We start from the raw sequence: 25,353 nt of genomic DNA on the forward strand, positions 1-25,353 counted from the left end.
GCTTAAAAGAAAAGTAAGCACTTACAAATAAAACAATTCTAAAACAAGAAAAATTAAGCTAAATTTCAGGTTCACATGAACTGGGAAACAGTCAATATTAAATTAATACCTGGTGTTAATGTTTTTGTTTGTTGATCTAATTAATATAGACATGTCTTGAGCCATCAACATTAAGTATAATACTTTTATTGTGACTAGGTTTAATATAAACTAAATAAGATCTTATTATATCTGTTGCAAATTTGTCAGCAATGAAAATAACTCAATGTGAAGAAACTTTTTTTTTTTTTTTTTTGCAGTATGCGGGCCTCTCACTGTTGTGGCCTCTCCCATTGCGGAGCACAGGCTCCGGACGTGCAGGCTCAGTGGCCATGGCTCACGGGCCCAGCCACTCCGTGGCATGTGGGATCTTCCTGGACCGGGGCACGAACCCGTGTCCCCTGCATCGGCAGGTGGACTCTCAACCACTGCACCACCAGGGAAGCCCAATGTGAAGAAACTTTTAAGAAAAGAAAATACAAATGAGATAAGAGTTTTGGGTGAACCTTTTAGGAATAATTATGTTTTAGAAATGTCTACTTAAGAATAATCTCTCCAGATATTCGACAACTTAAAACATTTAGAGTTGTGCTAAATTAAGTGAAAGGATGGAAGTTTATTAAATAACTAGGCCATTTCCAAATAAAATAAGATACTGAAACATTAATTACTGAACATTGGCTTCCTTTTACAGAGAAACAAAAGGTTTGGAACTATTAAAAAATGTGTTTGGTGCCACACTGAGATATTTTCTATAAGAAAGCACATTCTTAAAAAATTATTATTTGGATGTATGTTTACCAATCTACAGAGTGCTGACATAAAGGACAGTTCATGGTTGCTTAAGGAAAGTAGGATGTATGTTTTTAGTAAAAAAAGGTATGAGGAATGGAATTACATTTTATTAAGAAAAAAGGAAGTAGGTCTAATTTAGAGTTGACTGCTCCTGAATGGAAAAATAAAGTGAGAGATACAGAAAGTGATAGAAAGTTTTGTGAAAAGTGGCCCCTGAGGAAAGAGTTTTATGCATGGTCAGGACTAAGTTTATAATGAATTTAATTAAGTAAATGAATTTTAGAAGTAAGCTGGTGCAAAACTTGAATTCGGCTTTTCTTTCTGTTAAGAGGACAAGTTTTCTTAAAATGTTGAACTGCCTCTGATAACAGATTTTAAATTTCTTTACCTCTTATGTGATCTGTTCTGTACTTGCCTTTGAAATCTTTTATTGTTACCTTGGCTAAGTAAATAACTATTGCTTCCTTAAGTGCTGTGTTCCACAACAGTAACCAAGTTACTTTGTTAATTTTATTGTGATCAGATTTTAAACGTGCCTTCTTACCATGCCTTCATAAGTCTTTTGTCATTATAGACACTTACAGTTTCACTCTAATGCCTTTGCAAAAATGCTTCCTCTTCAAGAAGATTTATAAAAAGGACTTTTGAATAAATACAAGTTTCTGACTTTCAGACTATAATGCCAAACTTGGTAAGAAACTGAAGAATTCGAATGAAAAACCTGATGGCTTCATAAAGCTGTTAACAAAAAGGATTAATTAGCAAGGACTGAATGAACTGGTAAATGTGGTTATAATTTTCTATAATTATAGAAAATTTGCATTCTATCTGAAAAATTACTGGTTTGAATCTCTGTTTTCCAGGTGTAAGGAAAACCTTCCCCTCAAACAAATTCTGACTTACGGTAATTTGGTAAATTATACCTTTGTGAGCAAAATTGAAACATTTACCTCTTGCCTCTGTCTGCTTCCTCCAGAGATGGGAAACTCTTAGGTTCCCAGCAGCTTTATCAGATAAATTAGGAAGGCTACCTCACTAACAGGTACAGAGATCTCAAGGTATTTTGGGAACCTTGAAAAGGGAGTTATTCCCCTAGATCTGGTAAGCGAAATCTGTGACAGGCCCTTGGTGTGAATTTCCTAGCCCTGAGAGGTCTTTTAAAAGTTCAGTCTGAGACTCCTTATAAAAATTTCTGCATGCAGAAAGCCTATATGATCAGTTATATAAATCATCAGGCCAAGCTTAGTGAGACCAGGCTGAAATATCGTTCTCTCTCTGTTAAGAGAACAAAGTTTTCTTGGAATGTTGCTTTTAATAACAGACTATGTAAATTTCTTTGCCTTTAAGCAATTTGTATTTACTTTTAAAATCTTTTGTTACTTTGGTAAATAAATATTATTTCACAATGATCTATGAAGATCTTGGCACACATAGATAAAGTTCATTCTGCTTCTACAAAAATCAACCCCTCACTGCCAGACTTTTGCCATCCTGATGTCCTTAAAACATGGCAACAGTCTATTCCTAAATCAGGGAATTTAAAATGGGTAAACAATAGCTGTCAATCAGTCAGGGCTATGGAAAATCCAAGAGGGCTGCTTGGCTTTTTCCAGCTCCCTGACAAACCTCGTTTTTCATTTGATGGGGTAAAGCCTTCCCTGGCTGCAGGGTTAATGCCCTCACAATGAGAAAAAAAAAATTACGTTTCACTGAATATTAAATTCTAGTTTTGTTAATTAAGGTCTGTGTTACCGAGACTCACTTCTCAGATAGTTCCTTGATGTTATGTTATATTGCTAAAAAGTTTAATTGAATTATTAAAGGACACTCTAGTTTGTTTCTAAAGCTTATCTCAGTAATCTGTTTTCGGATGAAGATCAGATGCCCCAGACCTACAATCAGGGGATTATGCATACTGGAAAAGACATAATTTAAAGGACTGTCTGCAAGCTGGATGGATGGGGACCCGTTTTGGGCTGGCTAAACGGCTTTCTTTGTAACTATACCCTCAATTTTAATCAGACTAGCCTGGAGTGGGGTCCCTGGTCAGAGGAGGATGAATATGATGTATTGCATGAAGGTAATTTCACTTTATGTTGGGGAAATTCAAGGAAAAATGCGACTAAGAAATATATTAATGAAGACCATATCCCCATAAATAGCTTGGCATTGGGAACTAAATATGTGGGGATTGGTGTGACCACCAGACGCTTACTTAGTTTAACCTCCCGACAAGACTCTCCTCCAAAATATAACATAATTCAACTAACATTCAGGAATTTGTTATGCCAATCCCCCGGTCACACTCATAATCAGTCAGAGCCCGGATTCTCCCCTTTATGTACAGATGATTACTTCCTTGGAGTTTGGCCTTCCCAATCTAATCCTAGGCCGTGGGACCCCAGTCTATTTCCAGAGGAAAACTCCCAAAAGGTCAGGGCCTGGCTCTGGGGACCCACACGGGGGTATCCTTGAGGGGCACCGGATTTTCATCTCTATGCAGTAACGGGGTCTATCTGGATCTTCCCACACTTTGGAGGGGCCCCTGCACAATGACTGCTGTGGTCCCAGAGGCGACCATTATGACTACAAAGGATTTAGCTTCCTCAGGAGGGGCTCCCAACTTGGGTCCTTCCTGGAGGAGGCCTTAAGACCTGTCCCAGAGAGACAAAAACGAGCCACGGGTTGGGGGGGAGGGGAATGCTTATGATAACCCAATTCTTGATCAGCCCGAAATAATATGTAGCATCTGTAGAGGGCTCTCCTGGTTTGCAGGCGTACCCCTCTTAGAGAGGAGTGTTCTCCATCTCACCATCACGGTCCAGGAACCTCGGAAGGCTGAGGTACTAAGGAACAGCAGTCAGCCCCAGGCTCTCCGTCCGAGGGGGTTTTACAAAGCAGGCGGGCCCTTAGTGTTATAACAGCTGAGGCGGGGGGTGTCTGTGCCCTACTAAACCAGACAGGCTGCTTCTATATTAATACCTCCGGCCAGGCTGAAGAGGACCTTCAGATTCTAAAGAAAAACATCAAATTAATAGAGATTTAAAAGAGAGAGCAGGACAGGGCCCCAGCTGGCTTTCCAGCCTCCTCTCCTCTCTGGGGATCCAGATATGGACGTGGCTATTGCCCTTGTTGGGACCATTAATCCTGATATCCTCTGTTTTGTTGCTTGGCCCCTGTATTATTAACACATTATCTAAGTTCGTCTCCCGACAGGTTCAAAAGATTCAATTCCAGGTGGTGCTACAACAAGGATACCAGCCAGTTGGCACAAGGACTACGTTGGGACAAGCCGCCTTATCATTCCACGGACTCTCATCTCCCTCCGTAAATACACCCTGACAGAGAGCGGGCACTGGGCCTCAGGGCCCCATGACGCCCGGGCCAGCAGGAAGAAGCTAGGAACGGTCATCGCCCCTTTCCCCAGTGACCTGGGCTCCTATGGCCCGAGATGGGGATAGGCAGATAGTTACTCATGAGCAGGGTGTTAAGGGGCCAAAGATTTGGCCCACAAATAAAAAGATGGGAGAATGTAGAGCCCTGCATCAAGGACACCCTACATCAAGGACACAGGACAAAAACTCCAGAATTAACCGAGCCCCCATAGCAACTGTTGCCACGGTCTCTCCTAATCTAAACTGGACAGCACCCACCCCACCCCGACTCCATACTAGGCAAAATATTCACCATGTAGTAACCTTGTATCCTCCTGACCAATCACCTAATGCCATCCTGCCAGCAGGAATTTTCTTTGTCCTGAGGCTATAAAGGTTGGCTACTAGCCCACAAAGGGGGTCGGCTCTCCCTGGTCTCTCAGGAAGTGGGCCCACTGGATTCGCAGCGCCCCTCACCATCTCTGTTGTTTGTTCTCAATAAACTCACTCTCTTCTAAAATACCTCATGTCTGGAAATTCTTTTTCCAACCCGTGCTCGGACCACAACACTATACATGAAATAGACAGCTAATAAGAACCTGCTGTACAGCACAGGGAACTCTACTCAATACTCTGTAATAACCTATATCGGAAAAGAATCTAAAAGAGTGGATATATGTATAGGTATAACTGATTCACTTTGCTGTACACCTGAAACTAACACAACATCGTAAATCAACTCTACTCCAATAAAAATATTAAAAAAATCCACTTCCATTTTTATGCTAAAAAAATAGTGATGCTGCTACAGAGTGAGGGACCCAGGGTTCTCCAGGCCTGAAGCAGTGGACAGGAAGGGTCTGAGGCCCACAGTCTGGCTGCAGCCTTTGTGGGACGTGGAGGCAGCATTCTCACAGATACGGATTATCCGAGACCAAGTGGAGGCCCTTTCTCTTCCACTTTCCGCCACGTCCACTGTCCCCAACTGCAGTGTGCAAACAGCAGATGTGTTGAGTGGATCTGTGCTGTGTAGGTAACAAGAACAGTAACGCTGATTCTTCCATGCCTAGTTGCTTAACAAATGATGTTCTAAAAAGACACCACGTTGTGTGTGTGTTTACGTGAAAACACATCAAACAATGAACTGTGCTGGTCAGCAAGTCCTGGTAATGATATAAACACTCTGGCCATGCAGCTGACAGCTCCGATCCGAAGGGCAGACACAGCTGAGCGGCCGGACTGAAGGCACATGCAGAGAGCAGGCAGGCGGTTGACACGGGAGTCAGCAGTTCAGGGCTCTTAAGACAATCCCATCAGGCAAGGCTCTCTCTGTACTTGACCAATGTGTGATTACATGGTGGATTCACTCAGCAATAGCAATAATAACATCGTAATGCTGCATCTTCTTATTCCCAGGCTAGGTTCTCCATGTCATCCAAAACTCACAACATCTAAACAAATCCTCAAAGGGATGGTGCTCAAAGTGTCTACTCTTTTCAAGCTTGTTTTTTTAATAGTAAAAATTTCAAACCTCTTTTCAGTTTTGGCCAATCTGTTCCATCATTTAAATTTATGATGATCTGGTTCAGGAACACACCACTGCACCTTTATTTAGAATAACGAATGGCTCGTCAACAGAGCTGCCATTACAAGTGTTCTCACTATACTTTATCTAATCCATTACCTTTTCTGGAACTAACAGATGCTAATTACTATAGAAGGTTGGGTTTAGTTAGTATCAAATTATTTCTCAAGCTTTCAAGATATCTCTCTTTCCTTTGCCAACTGAATGAAGAGGAAACTGATAAAAACATCATAAAACCATTTAACATGAAATTTAGTTTTCGCTCTTTTAAAAATTTCAATTGCTAAAAAAGTAAAAAAATCTAAAATAGGTATCAGCATTAAATCCACCATGGTTTATTTACAGTAACAAAATATTTAAAAACAATTGCTCCTATAAGAATATTTTTAAAAATTGCCCCTATAAAACATTTAATATTGTCTTTAAGAATTAATGGAAAGTGAAAATAATATTATTTTCTGAATATTAGTACAATTTAAGGCACTTAAGTTGATATTTGAGTTCCAGGTGCCTCTTCCCCTTTTGTCCTTCTAAAGTACATGAATGTTTGCCAATGTCTAATGTTAAAAAAATTCTCTAGAACTATTTTAAAGTGAACTCAACATAGTACACACTAAATTAGAAAAAAAAAAGATGTAATGTTTTCAGTCTTTGTTCTGACATAATTGTATGACAGTTAAGAATAACATCCTAATCCAGAACTTTTTAGCCAAACAAAATTTCCTTTTCCAAGGCAAAGATCTGTTCTTGTGTCCTCCTACAAAAACGTCACTTTCATTTATGTTTCTAGTTCGCTTCCCCTTTGGAAATCAACAGAGTATCTTGATTAGATGACTATTAAACGGACTAGGTGGCTGTTACTGAAAACACACATTGATTACAAATATAGACTCTTCACGAGTCCACTGAAGTTTTTATTATTTTTTGGCTTTTTTCTGTGATACCTATGAACATGATTTTTGAGGAAGGTTTACGTAACAGTGTTTTTAGGTAGATTGCCAAAGATTATCCCCAAGAGACAACAAAGAGGTCTCTCTTTGGAGAAAGTAACCAAAAGGTTGCTGTGGTCATTGATGGTGTGCAGCCCCTTGTCAACTTCAAATGGCTGGGAAGCAGCCGACCACGGGATGATCCCTGCCAGGGACTGGGCGGCATCATGACATCCTCATGGGAATCCTCTCGGACTCAGAACCCTGGAGTTACTGGTACGCTTAATTAGGGCTTTAGCCCTTCACAGGATTAGCATCCTACAAATTCTCGCCTCTGGCACAATATGCCTATGGAACCAGGACAACCCAGTGCGTGCACAGCGCAGCATCGTCCCACCACCAGGAGGCGCTGCGCGGACCTGCCTGTTTGTCCCCGGGGCTGAGAGGGTCCAAGCAGGCAACAGGCAGCAGGGGAATTACGAGCGCGTTGGAAACCTCATTCAAGAGTCCTTAGAAGAGTGAGTCTGAGCAGGGCTCAGTAGGGTGGCAGAGTAACCTGGTCATGCACCTGAGGTTAGTTGGCATTCTCAGATCTCATGTCAGTAGCCGGGATGCTGGTACCTCTGCTTCCATGAGGTGTGTATTCTGAAGAGCTTCTGCTTATGACTACAGACCTTACTAGGAGTGAGGAGACACAGCAGCAGTTACTAGGTGGTCACCACCAGGAAAGTGCTCAGGGGTTTGTGGTCTTTCTTGAAAAACAAAGCCATTTGGCTTCATTGTTTCTCATATGTTAGTACAAGGACTAGTTAAACACTAAGGACAAACTGTGTAGTTCAATTGTGCTGCTCAAAACAGATCCAGTGCTCTTAATGGTTAAGTAGAAATAATCAGATTTGACATAGGCATTCCAAACGATGGTAGTCTATGTCTTAGCATCTGTTTCACACAAAAATAAGAACATAAATATTTTAGGATATAGCAACCTTTGTAGTAAATAACAATGCAACATAGTATAAATGATGGAGGAGTGAAATATTCCAGAACTTTTGAAGATAAATACTTATAGGAATCAATGAAATAAATAACATTAATTGCTTTGAAATTAAAAAAATTCTTCATTTGTATGAAGCCTGCACTTGTAGTTAAGATTCATAACCGGTTGTAAGAACGCATGTGCCAAAAGACAGAAGAAAATATTCTAGGTTGGATATAAGAAGAAAAGCATTTTTCTTGTATTAAGTCTTACTATGTGTTTTTAAAAGACTAAATCCTTTCCCTCTATCAATAAAGGTGAACAGAAGGAGAGACCATTTAAAAAAAATGTTTTTGAAACAACCTAGCCTTTTGCCAATAAGGATACAAGCTGACTACACTGAGAAAAGAAAAACGGTCTTGTCTTACTGAGTTTAGTTTAACAACACATGTAGATCATTCACTGTACACAGAAGAAAGAAAATGTAAACAGTGGAAAATAAATGCAGAAGAAATATAGCACACAATGTTTTCCATCAGTGTTCTAGATTCTCTCCCAAGACTCACACTTCTCAGAACCTAATAAAGGCAAGCACTCAGGAGCAGTTCCGGCAAAGCACCTGGTGGATCACAGCACAGGATGAAATGTAATAAAAGAGTATCACTTATGCTTTAACTTTTAAGATACCCATCTTCGTAACAGCCTCACAAGTACCTGTTAAAGCAACTTCAGAGAGTCCTACTAGGAAGTCCAGCAGGGTTCCCTTAGTGCCTCATAAAGTGCCTTAAGGCAGTTTAACTACAAAGCAGGCACATAGCCACCAAGTGTTGATTAAGGAGACAGAGTAAAGCAGAAGCAATGAGATTTACAGATAATCCCCAAATCTCTGATGTATGATCTATACCTGCAGCAATAAAAACTTAACAGGTAGGAAGAAGTAAAAGCTTTCTTGTACCATCGTGATGACTAACAACCTAATCAACCTTGTCAAGGAGGAAGAGAAAAAGGTGAGGATACCGGCTGAATCCAGCTGGATGGGTTTACAGGTAGATTCTCTTCTCAGAAAGTGACAATTTATACCCAAACAGAGAACCATCTAGCTTAAAAAATGAGTTGGAAAAATTACTTAATGGAATGATTAATTAAAATAAATCAATAGACACCATTTACCACCACATATGAGATTAGAACTGTTTTAGTGGGAAGATAGAGGGAAACAAGTGAATGGTGAAATGATGCCCAAGAAGCTGTGTTTACGGCTTCAGCTGAGGAACAAAGCAGGCTCAGTTGAGATGAACGGGGATTCACACCTGACCCTGTACGGATGTTCACTCCTGTTCAGCTGAGCTAGATTAAAAAGCTCTTTTGGAGACTGCTGAGTTGGATTTTTTTCTTTCTTGGCCGCACTGCGTGGCATTCGGTATCTTAGCTCCATGACCAGGGATTGAACCCCTGCCCCTGCAGTGGAAGTCCTAACCACTGGACCGCCAGGCAAGTCCCTGACGAGTTGTATTTTTAAAGAAAAATTCTGGATCTGTCACAAACAACATGTAACCAGCTTGGGGCTGCGTGTCTTTCCTTAGCCCAAGATGCTGTACATGAATTTTTAGGAAACATATCCTAACCTCAGTGTAGAAAGACAAAATCTAACAAGAATGTCCCGAAGCAGGGAACCCAGTACCCCAGGGGTGTACGTGAGCTTGTGCAGTGCCCACTCCATTCTGCAGAGAGAGGCCTGATCTACAATCCTGGCCCCTCAGTCGGAGGGCGCCAGTGCCGGAGGGGCGCTGGCCGCTGTATTAGACTCTTCTACATCTGGGACCCTCCAAGCTCTCAGAACAGAGAAACCGGCTGCCCGCCCCACCCCCCCCAACGCCACCTCCCGAGGAAGTATTTATGAGATTGCAGGCTCTGGAGGACAACAGAGTTGGCTGCAGCGCATCTACGCTGGTCTATCTGAATCACATCAATACAGCCTTGGCCCAAGCAGTAAAGGCTCTGCACTTGGGCTGTGCTGGTCAGTCCATCTGAACTTGGGTCCAGCGCCCACCGGCAATATTCTGGACCCAGAGCTGCTTCCTCCAAGGGGGAATTCTCATTAGGATGCACTTCCTTTGAGCGGATTTGCTGGAGTGCCGGCAACTTTGTTATTTCCTGAGATGTTGCTATTGTTGTTACAACATACTGCATCCATTAGGCAGTCTTGTTCATTTCAGGGCCACAGCAGGGGGAAGAAAAGGTAATATTCAAGCGGGGCTGCAGCTTATTTCCTTCAGATTATTGACATGTTTTTAATTTTTCATTTTCTCTTTCTATATTCCTCCTCTTTACCTCTTCTGTTGGTGTTTTATCTCTCTTCGCATAAAGTACTGGAGGTCAGGGGCATTTTATTACTCCAGCCAAGGGGTATTTATTGAGCACATGCCCTGTCATAGCTTCACACACGGTGACGTGATGTGTAACCGGAAGGCAGCAGACCCGAGTGTGTGTGGGTGAAGCGTGAAGTAAGGCACGCATGCCACGCACGAACACACCGTGTGTTCGTGGTGATTTCTGCCAAATGGCCAATGACCACAGAGAAGCCAGAAATCTCTGTGTGATTCTCTGAGTCAATAGCCCAGCTCAATGGTTCCATGTATATTCCATGTATACCTGCCGACAGGGGAGTGAGCTTTGACAGACTCAGTCCCAAGCATGCAGAACAGATTTTAACATCATGACATTTAAAACGTTTGGTTGTAGTCTTTCTGGTTCGTGTTTGGCCCGAGGGGCGGCAGCTAGACCGCCTGGGTTCTGCCTGTGCTCTCTGCTTGGGTGGCCTAGGAAGAAGTGCAGCATCACCGCCAGCCCAAGGTGGCCCCTCACTTAGTGCCGCCATGGAGGCTGTGCTGAAGCAAACACCTCCACACCATTTGCAAATGTCCCCTTTGGAGGATGAAACCGAGACAGGTGACCTGACTCTCAGGTAGCTGCAGAGTCCCTGCCAAAGAGGGCCTCTGCCCTTAGGACTTGGAGGTAGGTTCCTCTTTCTTTTTTATTTATTTCTTTAACATTAACTGTAAATTGATAGGTTCCTCTTTGAGACAGTCTGTAAATGGATAGCTCCCAAGACAAGGAAGACTTCAAATGTCCCCGAAGAGACTGAAAGGGCTTATAATGGCTATAATTCATTTTGTTTAACTTTCTTTGAGTAGTTTCCACACAGAAGGAGGGTGGGGTTTGCGTGGAGTCTGCACAAAGGAGGACCAGAGAATCAGGGCTATTCAGCCTGCCTCTTCCAGGGTCTAATGCCCAGAACCTCTTTTTGGGCACAAATCTCTCTAAAATGGAGAAGAGCAACTCTTCAAGCTATTAAAACTTTCTGGAAATACCACCCAGGAATAGCCCATGCCTTCTGCTCTCTATCTGCCACATAAGAGGAGGGTCTCTACCACCACCTCCTGTGTAGGCTTCCCTACCCTGGAGGAGTGGGTGCGTCTGACCATGCCCGCCTCCCATCGTAAACGAATGCGTTTATGTTTCGGTTCATAAGCGTTGTAAGTGTTAACTGAGATAATGCAGAAATGGATGACCCAGAGACTCATCACCTCAAGAGAACTCTCAAAACTGATTTCAGGACATGAAGAAACGTGTCATTAGTACATCAGTACCGAGCTAAAGGAACAACCCCTGCCCAGGGCTGGCCAGGGGTTGCCTGTGTTTCCTCATTACTAGAACGGGTGTCAATGACAGGAAAAGCCTTGTGTCCCTTGTGGAGAGGAATTCCAGGTGTCTGGGACTCCCTGTTGCTTCTGCCTCTGTCCCCCGTCACCCCACCTGTGCTGGGACCCGCCTGCTCTGTCCTCCAGGGCTCTGCTCCCAAACCCAGACCTTCCCTGGCACTCAGGAACCCAGATTAAAATGTTCTCTTTCAGCTCCTTTTCCCTCTGGGTCTAGTTTTCTGCTATTCAGTCTGATACAGCATTTATTTCCTTCTAAGGCACGAAAGAATGACCACACAGCGTAGCTGATCTGGTGAAGTGTCCAGGAGGATTACCTTCTTCCTAAAGGAAGGGAGACTATTCGTTTGGATCAGGTCACCTGAGTAGACCTCAGCTCTGAATGAGCGGGAGATGTTGCACAGAGAGTGTTCTTACCTCCTGGACACAGTGTTCATTTTGTCCCTCACTCCTACCCCCTCCCCATACCATACTGTTTCTCACTTTAAAAGAAGGACCCTGGTGAAGGGGAGTATATCTTATCCTGCTTCATGGGATTTGAATACTTGGGTAAGACTCCTGTCTGGGAAAACGGTAGCAAGGAACAACCGAAGACCATAATTATTATTTTTACCCCAAACATCCCATGCTCTGCAGATTGTAAAAAGCAGTGAGTGAGTTAGGGAAAGACACTTATGCTCCCAAGGGGGGAAAAAAAATCAACAAAACAGCAACCTTTGCAGGCAATCTTGTGAAAGGTCCCTTTTAACCGCCTTGTATTTGTTGATTTTGCTCACACGATACGCAGTTAAAACATCTGTTAGGCATCAGATTTATCAACAAACACGAAGCAGAACAGAAATCACAAACCTGCTTGATGCTTCCCCTTGTTCTTTCCTCCAGGTGCGTGCAGACAGAAGAAAAATGACGAGAAATGGTGAATACATTTATAGCGCTTGATAATGACCAAATTGGAGACTGGGGAATGAAGTACCTTAATTAATCCTTTCTGAGCAAGAGCCATACAAGCAAGACACTTTATCATGGACGTACCCAACTTTCTGACATATATCCTTGGTGGTACAGACCCGAGACAGCACAGCACCAATACTGCCCGCATGTGACCAAAAACTATAGACTCTTCATCAGCCTAAGTTATCCATGGTTTAGGCAAAGTGGTTCTGGTCTAACCGGCATCAGCAGAGACCGTTAGAAGGGTGGTGCGGGTTGTGCTGAAGCTGGAGTCCCTGTGGTTCAGGCAGACTCAATCTGGGTTAGTTCATCTGTGACCGTGGTCTTGTGTCTCCGTCACTTGTTGGGGCAGATTTTGTTTTTGTGCTGTACAAAGTCTGAATGCCCTTGCAGGACATCAGGCACACAGACAACCTAGCTCAGTGTTGGGTGGTCTGTCTAATAAGCCACCTGGGCACGTTCAGGTCTATGCAACATGGCATGGGGTCCCCGCTCTTGGCAAATACGCTGTGTCCTTGGGCGGGAGTCTTGCTTTCTTGTGGGTCTCGGTGCTCTTATGAATAAACTGAAGGCGCTGGAGTTGGTAATCTCTGAATTCTAACCCTAAGGTACCACGTGGCACCCTAGGAGCCTGACGACTCCCTGAAGCTTCACAGACGATCTGACTCATTTCCCAGAATAGCACATTTACCTGTGCTTCACCCCTGCATAGCCTTCACTCCCTCTGAGATGAAAATCAAGAAGTGAGTTCCTTCTCTAAATCCTTCCGCTGTTAAAACAAAACTTGGAAATAGCAACTGCTAAGACCTCCAAAGTGCACGTGAGAGACGAACTGGACCAGAAAGGAGAGTGTCCAGCAGGTCTGAGCAGCACGGCCTCTCGCACCCCGCACGGCTGTCACACCACCCTATTCCCTGGGATGAGCACGTGCAGTCAGTGCACCCCACTGTATCTCTAAACTGGGGGGACGAGAGCACGGGTGGGTGTTTTTACTGATAATGTCATCGATGCTGCTGCTGCTTTTGGTAATACAATCTCTTCCCTGACCAGCTGTTTAAAATTGCAGCCCCGAACGCTCCCCCAATTCCTTCCCTACTTTATTTTTCTCTTTAGCACTTACCATCATCTATTCTATTATATATTTTGCTTATTTATTTTTACTGTCTCTTCCTATTATCTCTTGAATATACACTCCCCGAGGCCTGGGATTCTGTTGGTTTTTCTCCTCTACTGCTGCATTCCCTGTGCCTGGAACAGTGCTGTGCACACAGTCGGTGCTGTAGGGGAGCAGAATGTGGCACCCCAAAAATCTGGCACCCCAAAGTGTGTCTCTTTGGCATGAGAATAAATTCAGGCTAATCATTTTTAAGAGACAGAAGTCTCAGGAAGTTTTTCTTCTCGCTCCCTTAACTGCCTAAAAGAATTGAGGTAAAGTGCCTGTTGCCCCTGAATAGAGCTGTCACCAGAGAGGTCTGTAAAGAATACGGGCCAGGCGTGGTGGGGACTCAGCAGGGCCTGGAGGTTGAGAGTGTCTCCATTGGAGGGACTCTGTCCCTTTTCTCTTCTGGCCCAGGAAACACCCGCTTCCTCATCCCCGTGTGAACTGCCCTTCTCCCCTCTGAGTCCCAAACTAGCACCCGCAACATCCTCCTTTGTCTTTAGCTGAAGATGGTGTTTAACGGGAGGGGGGATTACTCAGTCTTCCTGGGATTCTCCCGTGTATACCTGTTATCAAACTCTTGTTTGATTTTCTCCTGTTCATCTGTCTCATGTCAATTTAATTCTTAGACCAGAGAGAAGAACCCAGAAGGGCAGAGGGAAAGTTTTCCTCTCTGACTGTGCTCAATGAGCACTGACTGCACGAACGCACGGATGAGTGAACGATCTTTCCCTTCAGAAGTTCTTCAACCCCGAACGTTATAGGAAATACACGATGTAAGGAAGAAGTTTTGGTCTATTTCTTACTGTATCACCCTGCACTCGCTAAGCCAGTTAGTTATAAATGTAAAACGAACCCTCTAAGTCACTGTAAATTATTCTCCTCACAAACCTACACATTTGATTAAAGCGGGATTGCTTCCAGAGCAAAGGTTCTGAACTTGGCTTCAGGGAGTTTGTGAATACATTAAAATTTGTAGGCAGAGTTTTGATTTTTTATGCGTTGAATATTTTTCTTGGGAAAGAGTCCATAATTACCACCATGTTCTTAATGGTTTAACAAAGAACAACGAAGATTAAGAATCACTGCGGTTTGGAACAGCAAACTATGGCTGAAGGGAGAGGTGCAGGGACACTGCTTGTCACTCCTGGGCAAACAGCCGTGTTCCTCAGTAAACAAGGCCGAGACCCAGAGGCTAAGCAGGGCGCAGGGAGAGGGGAGTGGGGCTGAGGCCTGGTAGCTACAGAGGGACAGGATGGAGGCAGGTGTCCGCATACAGGTTCCTCCACCCCCGTCCCCAGTAGAAACAGGGAAAACAACAGAGAAAAGAGAGAATTACGGGAGTAAAAGAATAGTTTATGCACTGGGAGAATCTGACTCATTATTGAATAGTTTTTCCAGGCTGCAGGATGACTTTTAATCCAAAAACTGCAGGAAGTGGGAAGCCAAATAATCACATATAATAAAATAATAGCCCACGCGCTCCTGTCACTTGGGAACTTTCTTTGTTTGTTTTTTTTCCCACTAGCCTTTTTACACATTACCTAGCAACCTTCATAAAGACGAGACGTACAATTTCCATACAGTTCCTGTTTTTGATTCATACCCTCAAGGAACAGATGGCACACGAGTTATATTCCCTTTTTGTTTTAAAATACTACACCTTAGAGTCTAATTCTCAAAAAGGGAATTTCCCTACATTATAAGCTCTAAATGCAAAGCGACTTCTCATCCATATGTACACTAGGCCGCACCCGCTCTAACACCCTGGGGTCAATGAATCTCTGTCGCAGGTGCTGGCGCAGGTTTGACCCTGACCTCTAGGAGGTGTGTCCCATAGGGTCAGAAGTGACCTTGGCCAGCTCTGGTCCTTCGCCTTGTGGATGGGAAGCCAAGCCCCAGGGCTGGGCAGGGAAGCAAAATGACAGATCCTGTGAGTTCACAATGGCCCCGCAGACCTCCTTGGAGGCGGCGGCTCCGGAGAACCGGCCGTGAGGGCCTCCCCGGCTGGTTCTCTTGCACTTTGGTAAGAAGAGGTTTCTCTGAGTCACACTAGTCAGCTGCCTCCAATCCCGTGAAGCCACTGGGACTAAGGCCTTGATGGGCCCTGAAAGGAAAGAGCAGGTGCTCAAACGCATGAAGTCAGCTGAGCCATCCGAGAACTCTGCACAACCTGGGGGACCGACTACTGGTCCAGCGGATGACTCACGGGGGGCTGCCCCTGGCTTACTTGCTTTTTGTGTTTTACTGAGGATTTCTTTCATTAAATGGTGATTACGGTTTAGTCTGCGAGCTGAACTGGAGTCCAGGCTTCTGGGACTAAGGACTGTTTGGGAATTAAAGATGCTGCGGGAATCGTCAGGCCTGTGCATGACCTTTCCAGTCCCCTCCCCTCTAGGCACAGGGGGGCTGCACCTCCCTCCTGGTCCCCCCCCACTCCCCCCGAGCTGAAGCACAGCTGGGTGACCTGCTTCGGCCAATGAAATGTGAATGGAAGTAACATCTCTTTAAAATTTGGAATGTTAATTCCAAGCTGTACTCTGAGTGGTCCCTGTCACCTCACTGTACTCCACCTCGTCTCTCCTTTCGCTGCTGATGTTGGTTTAATCTGCAAATGAAAGCTCAAGGCCCATCCTGTAAGGGGATCCCGAGGAGAAATGACCTTAAGGGACTTAAATGTGCAGACGTGATGCTCCCCAAGCAGCCCCGCCTGGGGTCAGGGGATGGCGGGGAGTTTTAAACAGTCATTGTTTTTCAAGAACCAAGGCACTTACCTGAGGAATTCTGGTGGGCTTTACGAAATGACATATTAGAAAATAAGCATGAAATAGTAAAAATAAATCTCTATAGAGTTCAGATTCTTTTCATATTTAAGCCCAGTCTGTGGATGGTGAGGAATGATACAGAATCCATTTAGTTTTGCACCTGAGCTGTTACCAAACAGCTTTGAATCTTTCAAAGAGCAACAGAGAATAAGACAAGCCCCGAATCGACACCTGTTCATGTGTGTGTGTGTGTGTGTGTGTGTGTGTGTGTGTGTGTGCATGTGTGGTTTGCTTTACAAACTTAAGGAAACGCGACTACAGCCCCGACTGTCGCACTGACACCTACTTGGTGGGGCTGCAGGTGTGCAAGGCCTTCAGGTGCGGCTTCCAGGTTGCAATGGAGACAGATTTCTCGTCGGCTGCATAACTACGCCAAACGCACTGCACGCGGCATACGCGGGGACATAAGAAAGAAAAACAAAAGAGAGGAGGAGAGAGAATGCAATGAAAAGGGAGATTAGTAAATTAATACAGATTAAGCATCTTTTCCTTGCCATGTTCAGCCCTGATAAATGTCCGAAGGGTGAAGAGGCTTGGGTGTTTTCGCCTGGCTGTGAAATACGCTCCACCACATCCATAGAACTGCTTTTCAAAATAACTCACATCAGAAGCAGAAGTACCACAAAGCATAACACAGAGGAGTTTTGGGATTGGTTAGGGAGAGACGTCGGAGGTGAGCTACCCGAGTGGGACTGACTGTGCATCCCGGGAGCCACTGCGTGCCCTTAATCACCACTTGTAAGATAGAGGCAAAGGACCCTGGAAATCCATAAGGCAACTAGTAAATTAGCTAGTAAACTGATGACCACCAGGGCATGTTAATGATGTAGTGAGATCCGCTGCGGTTGAACCATATGGTACTCCTAAGGCTAACCATGAAGGTGGAGATAAGAGGCAGGCCTAAAACAAGGTGGGGAAACGTATTCTCAGGAATACGATCCGAAAGCATGTAAGAAGTTAATGCTGGGGTCTAAGGACACGTTTGTAGCTCTTGGATGTCAAACACAAGCTCTGTGTACGTCATATAATTATACCTGATATATATATAACACAAAGTGTTTTCATGTAATCCCCACAGTGTGGATGAAGACCCTTATGACCCTTATTGTGTAGAAGAGAAACTGAAGGCTCAGATACATTAGGAGGTTAACACAAGGCTGGCAGAGGTGAGACCCCGCCTCAGGTTGCCTGGCTCTTGGTCTTAGAATCCCTCCACGGTCCTTTGCTGGGTGACCGTTGTTGGAGCAGCGTCCCTCTCAACTGTCCATTTCAGAGGTTGCCTGAACTTACTTTCCATAGAGATTTTGGTGAATCTCTTCCTTTGCAATAGGTCTGCAAACATCTCTAGTGACCAAGTGTTTACGCCACTCTCCTGAGAGGAACATTTTTACTATAATTCATAAATCAAAACATTCTATTTTGTGTGATTAATTCATACAAACAGGTCATGCCCCTGCTGTCTTACCATCATTCATGATTTTGAAAGCTACAATGAAGAAAACAGTGACCTAATAATATTCCTTTCCCTGACAATACATTGAATACGCGCGTGCAGAAAAAAGAGTTAAAAATTGACATAACTAATTTGGAAAACTTTGGCTGTATCTATTAGAGCTGAAGTATATATACCCTATGATACAGCTACACACTCCTGCATGTATACTCAACAAATATGCTTACACAAGCTCATCAAAAGATGTGTACTATAATGTTCAAAACAGCACTACTCTGTTTTTAAAATCTTAATATGAATTTTCTTATTTGTTTACTTACTGAAGTATAGTTGGTATACAATATAAGTTACAGGTATACAATAAAGTCACAATTTTTAAAGGTTATACTCCATTTATAGTTATATTGGCTGTAATCCCCATGTTGTACAATATATTTTTGTAGCTTATTTATTTTATACATAATAGTTTGTACCTCTTAATCCCCGACCCCTACCTTGCCCCTTCCTCTTCCCTCTCCCCACTGGTAACCACTAAGTTGTTCTCTCCATCTGTGAGTCTAAACAGCACTACCCTTTTTTTAAATATTGGAGTATAGTTGATTTACAATGTTGTGTTAGTTTCAGGTGTACGGCAAAGTGATTCCATTATACATATACATATATCTATTCTTTTTCAGATTCTTTTCCCTTATAGACAATTACAGAGTATTGAGTAGAGTTCCCTGTGCTATACAGTAGGTCCTTGTTGGTTATTTTATATATAGTAGTGTGTACATGTTAATGCCAGACTCCTAATTTATCCCTCCCCGTACCTTTCCCCTTTGGTAACCATAGGTTTGTTTTCTGTGTCTAAACAGCAGTACTCCTAATAAACCAAAGTTGGAAATGCTCAAGCAGCCGTCCGCAGGCCCATACATGGGTGAGCTGTGGACTGCTAGCACAGTGGATCAGCACACAGGAACAGTCCACTGTAACTACACCCAACAGTGTGGACGAGCTTTACACGAATACTGCTGCGTGAGAGGGACAAGACACAAAAGAGTGCCTGTGGTGTGACGCCACTTCCATAAAGGACAAAAGCAGGGAAACCAATCCCCGCAGTTAGAAGGCAGCGGGGCGGCTCCCCCAGGGGCAGAGGTGGAGCGAGGGTGCATGGGGTGCTGACCACCGGCTGCTGGTGACAACTGCAGCGCAGTTTTCTAGGGTCTGTGCTGCATTCCCTACGCACCTTATACTTCAATAAGATGTTCAAGAAGTGATATAAAAAACTAGGAAGATATGTGGTAGGACCTGAGGGTTTTTATATTATTAAGGAAGGTTTAAATAATTGAAGCCAGCTTCCTTGCCTGGAGCCTTCATCACACGGCTCACGTTGGCTGAACCTACAAATCCCTCAGAACGTACGCTAAGCATCTTGGCGTCTTACAGAGAACAAAGCAGTTGTCATCGTATCATCCTGAAATGTTAGTTTTGGCAAGTGCTGTGCACTCACAATCTACAGAGTGATTCAGAGTAATCAATAAAGACACATGGGTTTATTATCGCAGCTTCTTCTGTAGTGAAGGCCAGAGCCCCGCCAGTGCTGCTTTAATTAAACAACTTTAATAGAAGGCACCAGATATATGTGGACTTGGGTACTGTGGAGGCAGGACTCACGTAGAAGTGAGCAGCACACAGCAGGCCTGGGCATTATTGGATATCAGGGGAAAAAAATCCCAAACAACAATACGACAAAAATGGGACCAAGACATTACCTGCCAAAGTTATAAAGAACGGGGGGCAGAAGTGGCCATGCTTAGAAAATTGAAAATTTTCTTAACAATGAGATCTGGCTTCTTGCTCTTTTTCAATCACATTGATCTCAACAGCTAAGCTCTTATTCCCTTCGTTAGGAGCAGAGGGCAAGTGGCATCTCCCTCAGGGCTGATACCAGTCCGCAGTCGAGTGGCAGTGGAGCGGGTACCTATTATTCTCACCCTCTAATCACTCTGTCCTGGCCTCAGTTCTCCCTCAGCTTCTGGAAGCTGAATCCAAGGCCACAACCATGTGATCGAGGAGCCAACGTTCCTCTACTTGAAGCTAAAATCACACAGTGGTTGGCGAGAGAAAGTGCCCAGAGGGATTTCATTTACATGGCACACACACTCCCAAGGAAAAGTCACCAAAAAGCAACAGGAAAGCCGAATTCACCACTTACTCTGCGACCCTGGTGCTCAAGGTAGCCGAACAAGTTCACACTTTGGTCTAGAGCTATAAGCGCAATGTCAGTATAGTGACTTCAGGGAGTATTTAGTCTGCCTTGTCTGGAGCGTTACAGCTATGGCGCATTTGACCCTTTCTGGAAACCTTAATTCCAGCTGAGCATCCAAAGGTAGAACCAACATGGAATGATGTTTTTCAAGGTACAGAATTTAAGAAGCTGGAGAATGAAAAGGTTTAGGGTGAAAACCAGTAATATCGCTTTCCCCACTTTACTTCTCACTCATTTTTGTTCCTCAGTGGCAACCCCTTCAACTTTTATAGCTTCTGTTTCTAATTTTAAGAATCCTTATTTTTAAGGATTGTTCTCATATTTCTTTGGGGTTTTTCATTTTCTTACCATGGAAGATAGTGACATAGCCATGTACACACCTTCCCCTGATCTCATCCTACCAACAGTTTTTAGTAAATTTTAGTTAACTTTTAGTTAAGTGTTTAGTTAGTGAACACTACTTAGTGTTTGCATTACTTTGACCCCATAACTACTGTTCCCAGCTCAGCAATGTGATGTACCACTGACTACCTTTTTCTTTCCCGTGTAATTTATTTTGGTTTTTCTTGGAGCTAGTATTGCCCTATTTTAATGTCTTGATTTGCCTTTATGTACCTAGGAGGAAAACATGCCTGAACTCTCCAACAGAACTCTAAAATCCCACTTGTCAGATACATCACGAAAGCTGTGTCTCCTTGCCACCCTCCCTCCGGCTCTCTGCTCTCCGGCCTGCATCTCTGGCCCTGGGACTGCCCCTCAGCAACAGCCTGGAGGTCCCCTCACTCCTCCTTGGGTGGGATCTCTTGTTCCCGGGACACCACGTCTCCTTCCTTTCTGGGTTCATCTCTTTGTTTTGGAGGATTAATTCTACCCAAGTAGCTTCTCCTGTTTTTCTTTTCCTTTTTTTCCATTTCAGCTTTATTGAGGTATAACTGACCTATATACAGTTGTGAGATCTTCTAAGCTTACATCATGGTGATTTAATATATGTACACATTATGAAAGGGTTCCCCCCATCTAGGTAATTAACACATCCATCATCTCACGTATTTATTTGCTTGTTTGTTTTTTGGTGTGAGAACATTTTGCTTGTTTGTTTTGGGTTATTTTTTGAAATGCATTGTTAAAGACTTTTTATTTTATTGCTATATTGGAGTATAGTTGATTAACAATGTTGTGATAGTGTCAGGTGTACAGCAAAGTGATTCAGTTATACATATACATGTACCTATTCTTGGTGTGAGCACATTTAAGTTCTACAGTCTTAGCAGATTTCAATTATACAACACTGTTATCAACTATAGTCACCACGTTTCACATTACAGCCTCAGGGCGTATTCATCTCATAGTGAAAGTTTGTACCCTTTTACCCTATTTCTCCCACCTTCCAGCTCCTGGCAAACACTTTTTGCTTCTGTTTCTAGGAGGTTGACTTAAAAAATTTTTTTAGATTCTACATTAAGTGAGACCATGCAATAGTTGTCTGTCTCTGTCTGGTTCTCTCACTCTGCATAATAACAAGGTCCATCCGTGTGTTGCAAATAGCAACTTTTTCTTTCTCATGGTTGAATAATATTCCACTGTGTATATATAGTGCAAAGGAAAACAGCATGGAGGCTCCTCAGAAAATTACAAATAGAACAGCCATATAATCCAGCAGTCCCACTTCTGCGTATATATCCAAAGGAAATGAAAACAAGGTATCTGCACCCCCATGGCCACTGCAGCATGATTCACAACAGCCAAGATACGGAAGCAACCCAAGTGTCCATCGGTAGATGCATTGATAAAGAAGATGTGATATTAGCTTCCTGAGTATGGGGAAATGGTAGGTAAGTTTTGAGGTTTTGCATATCTGAAAGAGTCTTCATGTTACTCCCATACGCCATGAATAATTTGGCTGAATATAGAATTCTAGGTTGGAGATAATTTTCCTCCATAATTTTGAAAGTATTGTTCCACTGTCTTCTTCTAATTTTAAGGTTACTAATGAGAAATCCATGCAATCCAGATTCTGGACCCTTTGGGTATGTTCTGCTCAGAAAGCATTTAGGATCCCTTCTTTCAGGAGTTCTCATATTTCACAAGGGCGTCCTCAGTGTGAAGCTTTTTGTTCACAGTGCTGGGTCCTTGGGGGGCCTTTTACTGTGGCCCCTCCTGCCCTTCATTTTTGGGGAACCGGAATATAATACTTATTTGATAAAATTCCACACTTAGTTTCCCTGTATTCTTTTTGAGGTACTTCTGTTGGCTGAATATTTGATCTCCTGGAAGTGTCATCCAACTTTCCTACTGTTTTTTGTTTTATTTTCCATCTCTGCCTTTTTATTCTATTTTGGGGGAGATTTTCACAGTTTTATCTCCTTTTTTGTTTTCTTCTTTTTCTGCTCTCATGTTTTCCACATCTAGGAATTTTTTTTTTCTGAATCTGTCCTTATTCATGATTAAAGCATTACTACAAAGGCTGTATAAGCTCTGTATATGTGGCTTGAGTTTATTTTAGTGGCCTCACTTTGGAAGGCTCAGTTCTTTCACTAGAGGAAGCCGAAGTTTCAATACATAATTTGTTTTTTTTTTTTTTTTTGCGGTATGCGGGCCTCTCACTGTTGTGGCCTCTCGCGTCGCGGAGCACAGGCTCCGGACGCACAGGCTCAGCGGCCACGGCTCACGGGCCCAGCCACTCCGCGGCATGTGGGATCTTCCCAGACCAGGACACAAACCCGTGTCCCCTGCATCGGCAGGCGGACTCTCAACCACTGCGCCACCAGAGAAGCCCCATAATTTGTTTTTCTTTTGGGCCAACTAATTTCCCCAGAGCAGCATCTTCTACTCTCTTCCCTCAGGAAAATAAGCCCACCTGTCAGCACTCATTTCACACACTTGTACTTAATTCCCCTGTTTCTGTTTCCAATAAAGCACCCTGGCTCCACCCTGAACTGGACCAGCCTCTCTAGAAGGAAACCGCTCACACAGAACTTCTGAAGGAGCTTGAAATGCTAATCCCCAGGCTTCAGTGATGTATATATGAGGCTTCGAGTGCTGGATTCAGATTCCGACACCAGGGACCTGAGTCCTACCTCTTGCCAAGTCCCTAGGCTTGTCCTAGGGATCAAGGGACATAATGTAGCAGAAACACTCTGCACACTTGTGAATAGAAGCACTTCGCAAGTCTTAGGCATTATTAATAAAAGTGGTGACACTGGGGCACGTATCCACAACGTTACTGAGGGCTGCTTTCTTTTCCTAGACTGCTCCGCTTGAAAGGAAAAGTTAATGTAAATGAATCATGCAAAGATGTTGACACAACTGAGTTTACTGCAAGCTGCTGGGGTTTCAAACTTTTCCCTAAAACCCTGAAATGCTGGTTAATTTAGTTGTCTCACCGACTGAACGACAAAGCAATCTGGGCATCTCCAGCGCCCTTTACAAAGACAGCGGCTCTGGCTCCAAACAAACAAGACTGGTCTTGGTCTTGATGCTTTGTGTGATCAGCAAACCAAGGCAGTTTTATTGGGTAAGAAAATGCATGGATCAGCAAATGAGGCTTGTTGTTTAATCTAAAGCATCCTTGAAATAAACATCTATAATCTAAAGCTTAAAGTCCTGACTTCTGGCTATGGGTTACAGCAAGGAAAAACAATGAATACATTTAATAACTATATCATTATTCTTATGTCTAATAAATTGCATTTGGACAGAGGAACAATCACTTTTTAAATTGGTAATTAATGAAACTATGATTAGATTTAAAGGTATTTTTGAACGTTTCAAGCCTTTCATTTTATATTCTTTTTTGTTCAGAACAACACATAAGTTAGAGTTTTAAGTAAAAAAAAAAAATAATGATTTCACTCCACAGTTACCTACCTTGGTACAAGTTCAATTATTGATCACAATATATATTACATAACTCAGTTCTATAAAATAAAAATCTAGATCTTTAAGTAAACTTTACAATCAGCTTCTTCACTTTTTACGGCTCAGGAAGGCCTTGCCTTGCTTTGGCTGTTGGCCAAAGGCTGTTGGTATAATGCCTCTGGTCCAAAGACTGCCTGGAGGAATGGTAATCTGTTTTCACATTCAATTGGAAATTTTTTTTTTTTTGGCACAATTTGGTACTTAATAATGATGAGATAGATCAGAAAGTCCCTCCTATTATTCTCTGTATCTGTCCTGTGCAGTATGATAGCCAGTAGCCGTGTATAGCTACTGAACACCTGAGACGTGGCTGGTGCCTCCCAGGAACTGAATTTCTAAAGGTAAACAGCCACCTGCAGCTCTTGGCAACTGTTCTGGGCAGCAGAGCTGGAAGCTCTGTGTCATCACAAGGGATCCACGCCTCAGAAATTCCTCAAAGGGCTCACTTTCCAACAGGATGGCCGATGGTCTAAGATTTTTTTGATGCAGTCCCCTTTTATACCCAGAAATATCAAGGATCTGTACACAGAAGTGGCTGTACTTTGAGTACATGCTGATTGAGAAAACATACAGTACAAAAAGCTAGCAAACAATTTTGCGAGGATATTAAATAAGTTTGAACTTTATCCATGCCAACAGCACGGTCACGCTCCTGAGAGCAGGCAGCCTAGGTATGTGTAAGGTGTACCACTGGTTCCCTGTGTGGACAGGGCTTGCTGCCCGAATGCATGCAAGGAACCCAGGGAGTAGCTCTGCATTCACAGGCTGGAAAGCATTCTTCCAGAACTGAAAGATGAATACGTTAAAGAGCAACTGAAAGATAAAAACAAGTGTGGGGACACCTCATAAGCAGTTAAGAAGCGCCAAAGGGTGGAGGCTCTCTGTTGGGGCATTTTGTGTGCACCCCGGCGTGCGTGACGTCCCTGTCATGGCCCTGTCATTCGGCCTCAGATCTTAAACTCCTACGACTCAGGGATCTTTCCTTCAGGAAAACAAAGTTTACTTTATCTTTGGCGCCCCTTTAAAACCCGGAAATTTTAAAACAAGAGCCTCTCAGTGGTGTGCATTACACGTGATGCGCAATGGTCAGGAGTCACAGAACAGTTTGCTCTAAACACTAACACCCTCATTTAGTCACAGATACAAAGGGGTCTCCTTCCCGATGTAGCCCCTCCCTGCCTCCCCCCACCCTGTGGCCACAGGCAGAGGCTGCGGAGTCTTGTGTCGTGGTTGCTGCCCTCCACCCCCGACTGGAACCTGCAAGGTGCGTGGGAACAACGGGCCTGCTACTGTAGCAGGAACCTCAGTCACCGCCCTGAGCCCTCTGGTTCTGCAGGTCTGGGGCATCCGCTGCCTGGCATGGAGGGATGTTACATAAT

General features: G+C 43.6%; 1 protein-coding gene across 4 annotated transcripts in view; it reads right to left on the minus strand.

The window, feature by feature from the left end:
• KCNQ5 (potassium voltage-gated channel subfamily Q member 5) overlaps nucleotides 1-25,353 on the minus strand; it is a 582,471-nt gene that overhangs the window by 65,188 nt on the left and 491,930 nt on the right. For 2 of the 4 annotated variants that reach the window (XM_067702786.1, XM_067702783.1), the window contains 3 exons: nucleotides 16,639-16,733; nucleotides 12,267-12,293; nucleotides 7,344-7,400 (listed from right to left, as the gene is read on the minus strand). In XM_067702786.1, coding sequence (XP_067558887.1) covers nucleotides 7,344-7,400; nucleotides 12,267-12,293; nucleotides 16,639-16,733 — 179 coding nt within the window. The remainder of the gene's footprint in view (nucleotides 1-7,343; nucleotides 7,401-12,266; nucleotides 12,294-16,638; nucleotides 16,734-25,353) is intronic. The other 2 variants (XM_067702784.1, XM_067702785.1) reach the window with 2 other exon arrangements.

This window comes from Pseudorca crassidens, chromosome 13, assembly GCF_039906515.1.
Source record: "Pseudorca crassidens isolate mPseCra1 chromosome 13, mPseCra1.hap1, whole genome shotgun sequence".
In the NCBI taxonomy this organism is placed as follows: Eukaryota; Metazoa; Chordata; class Mammalia; order Artiodactyla; family Delphinidae; genus Pseudorca; species Pseudorca crassidens.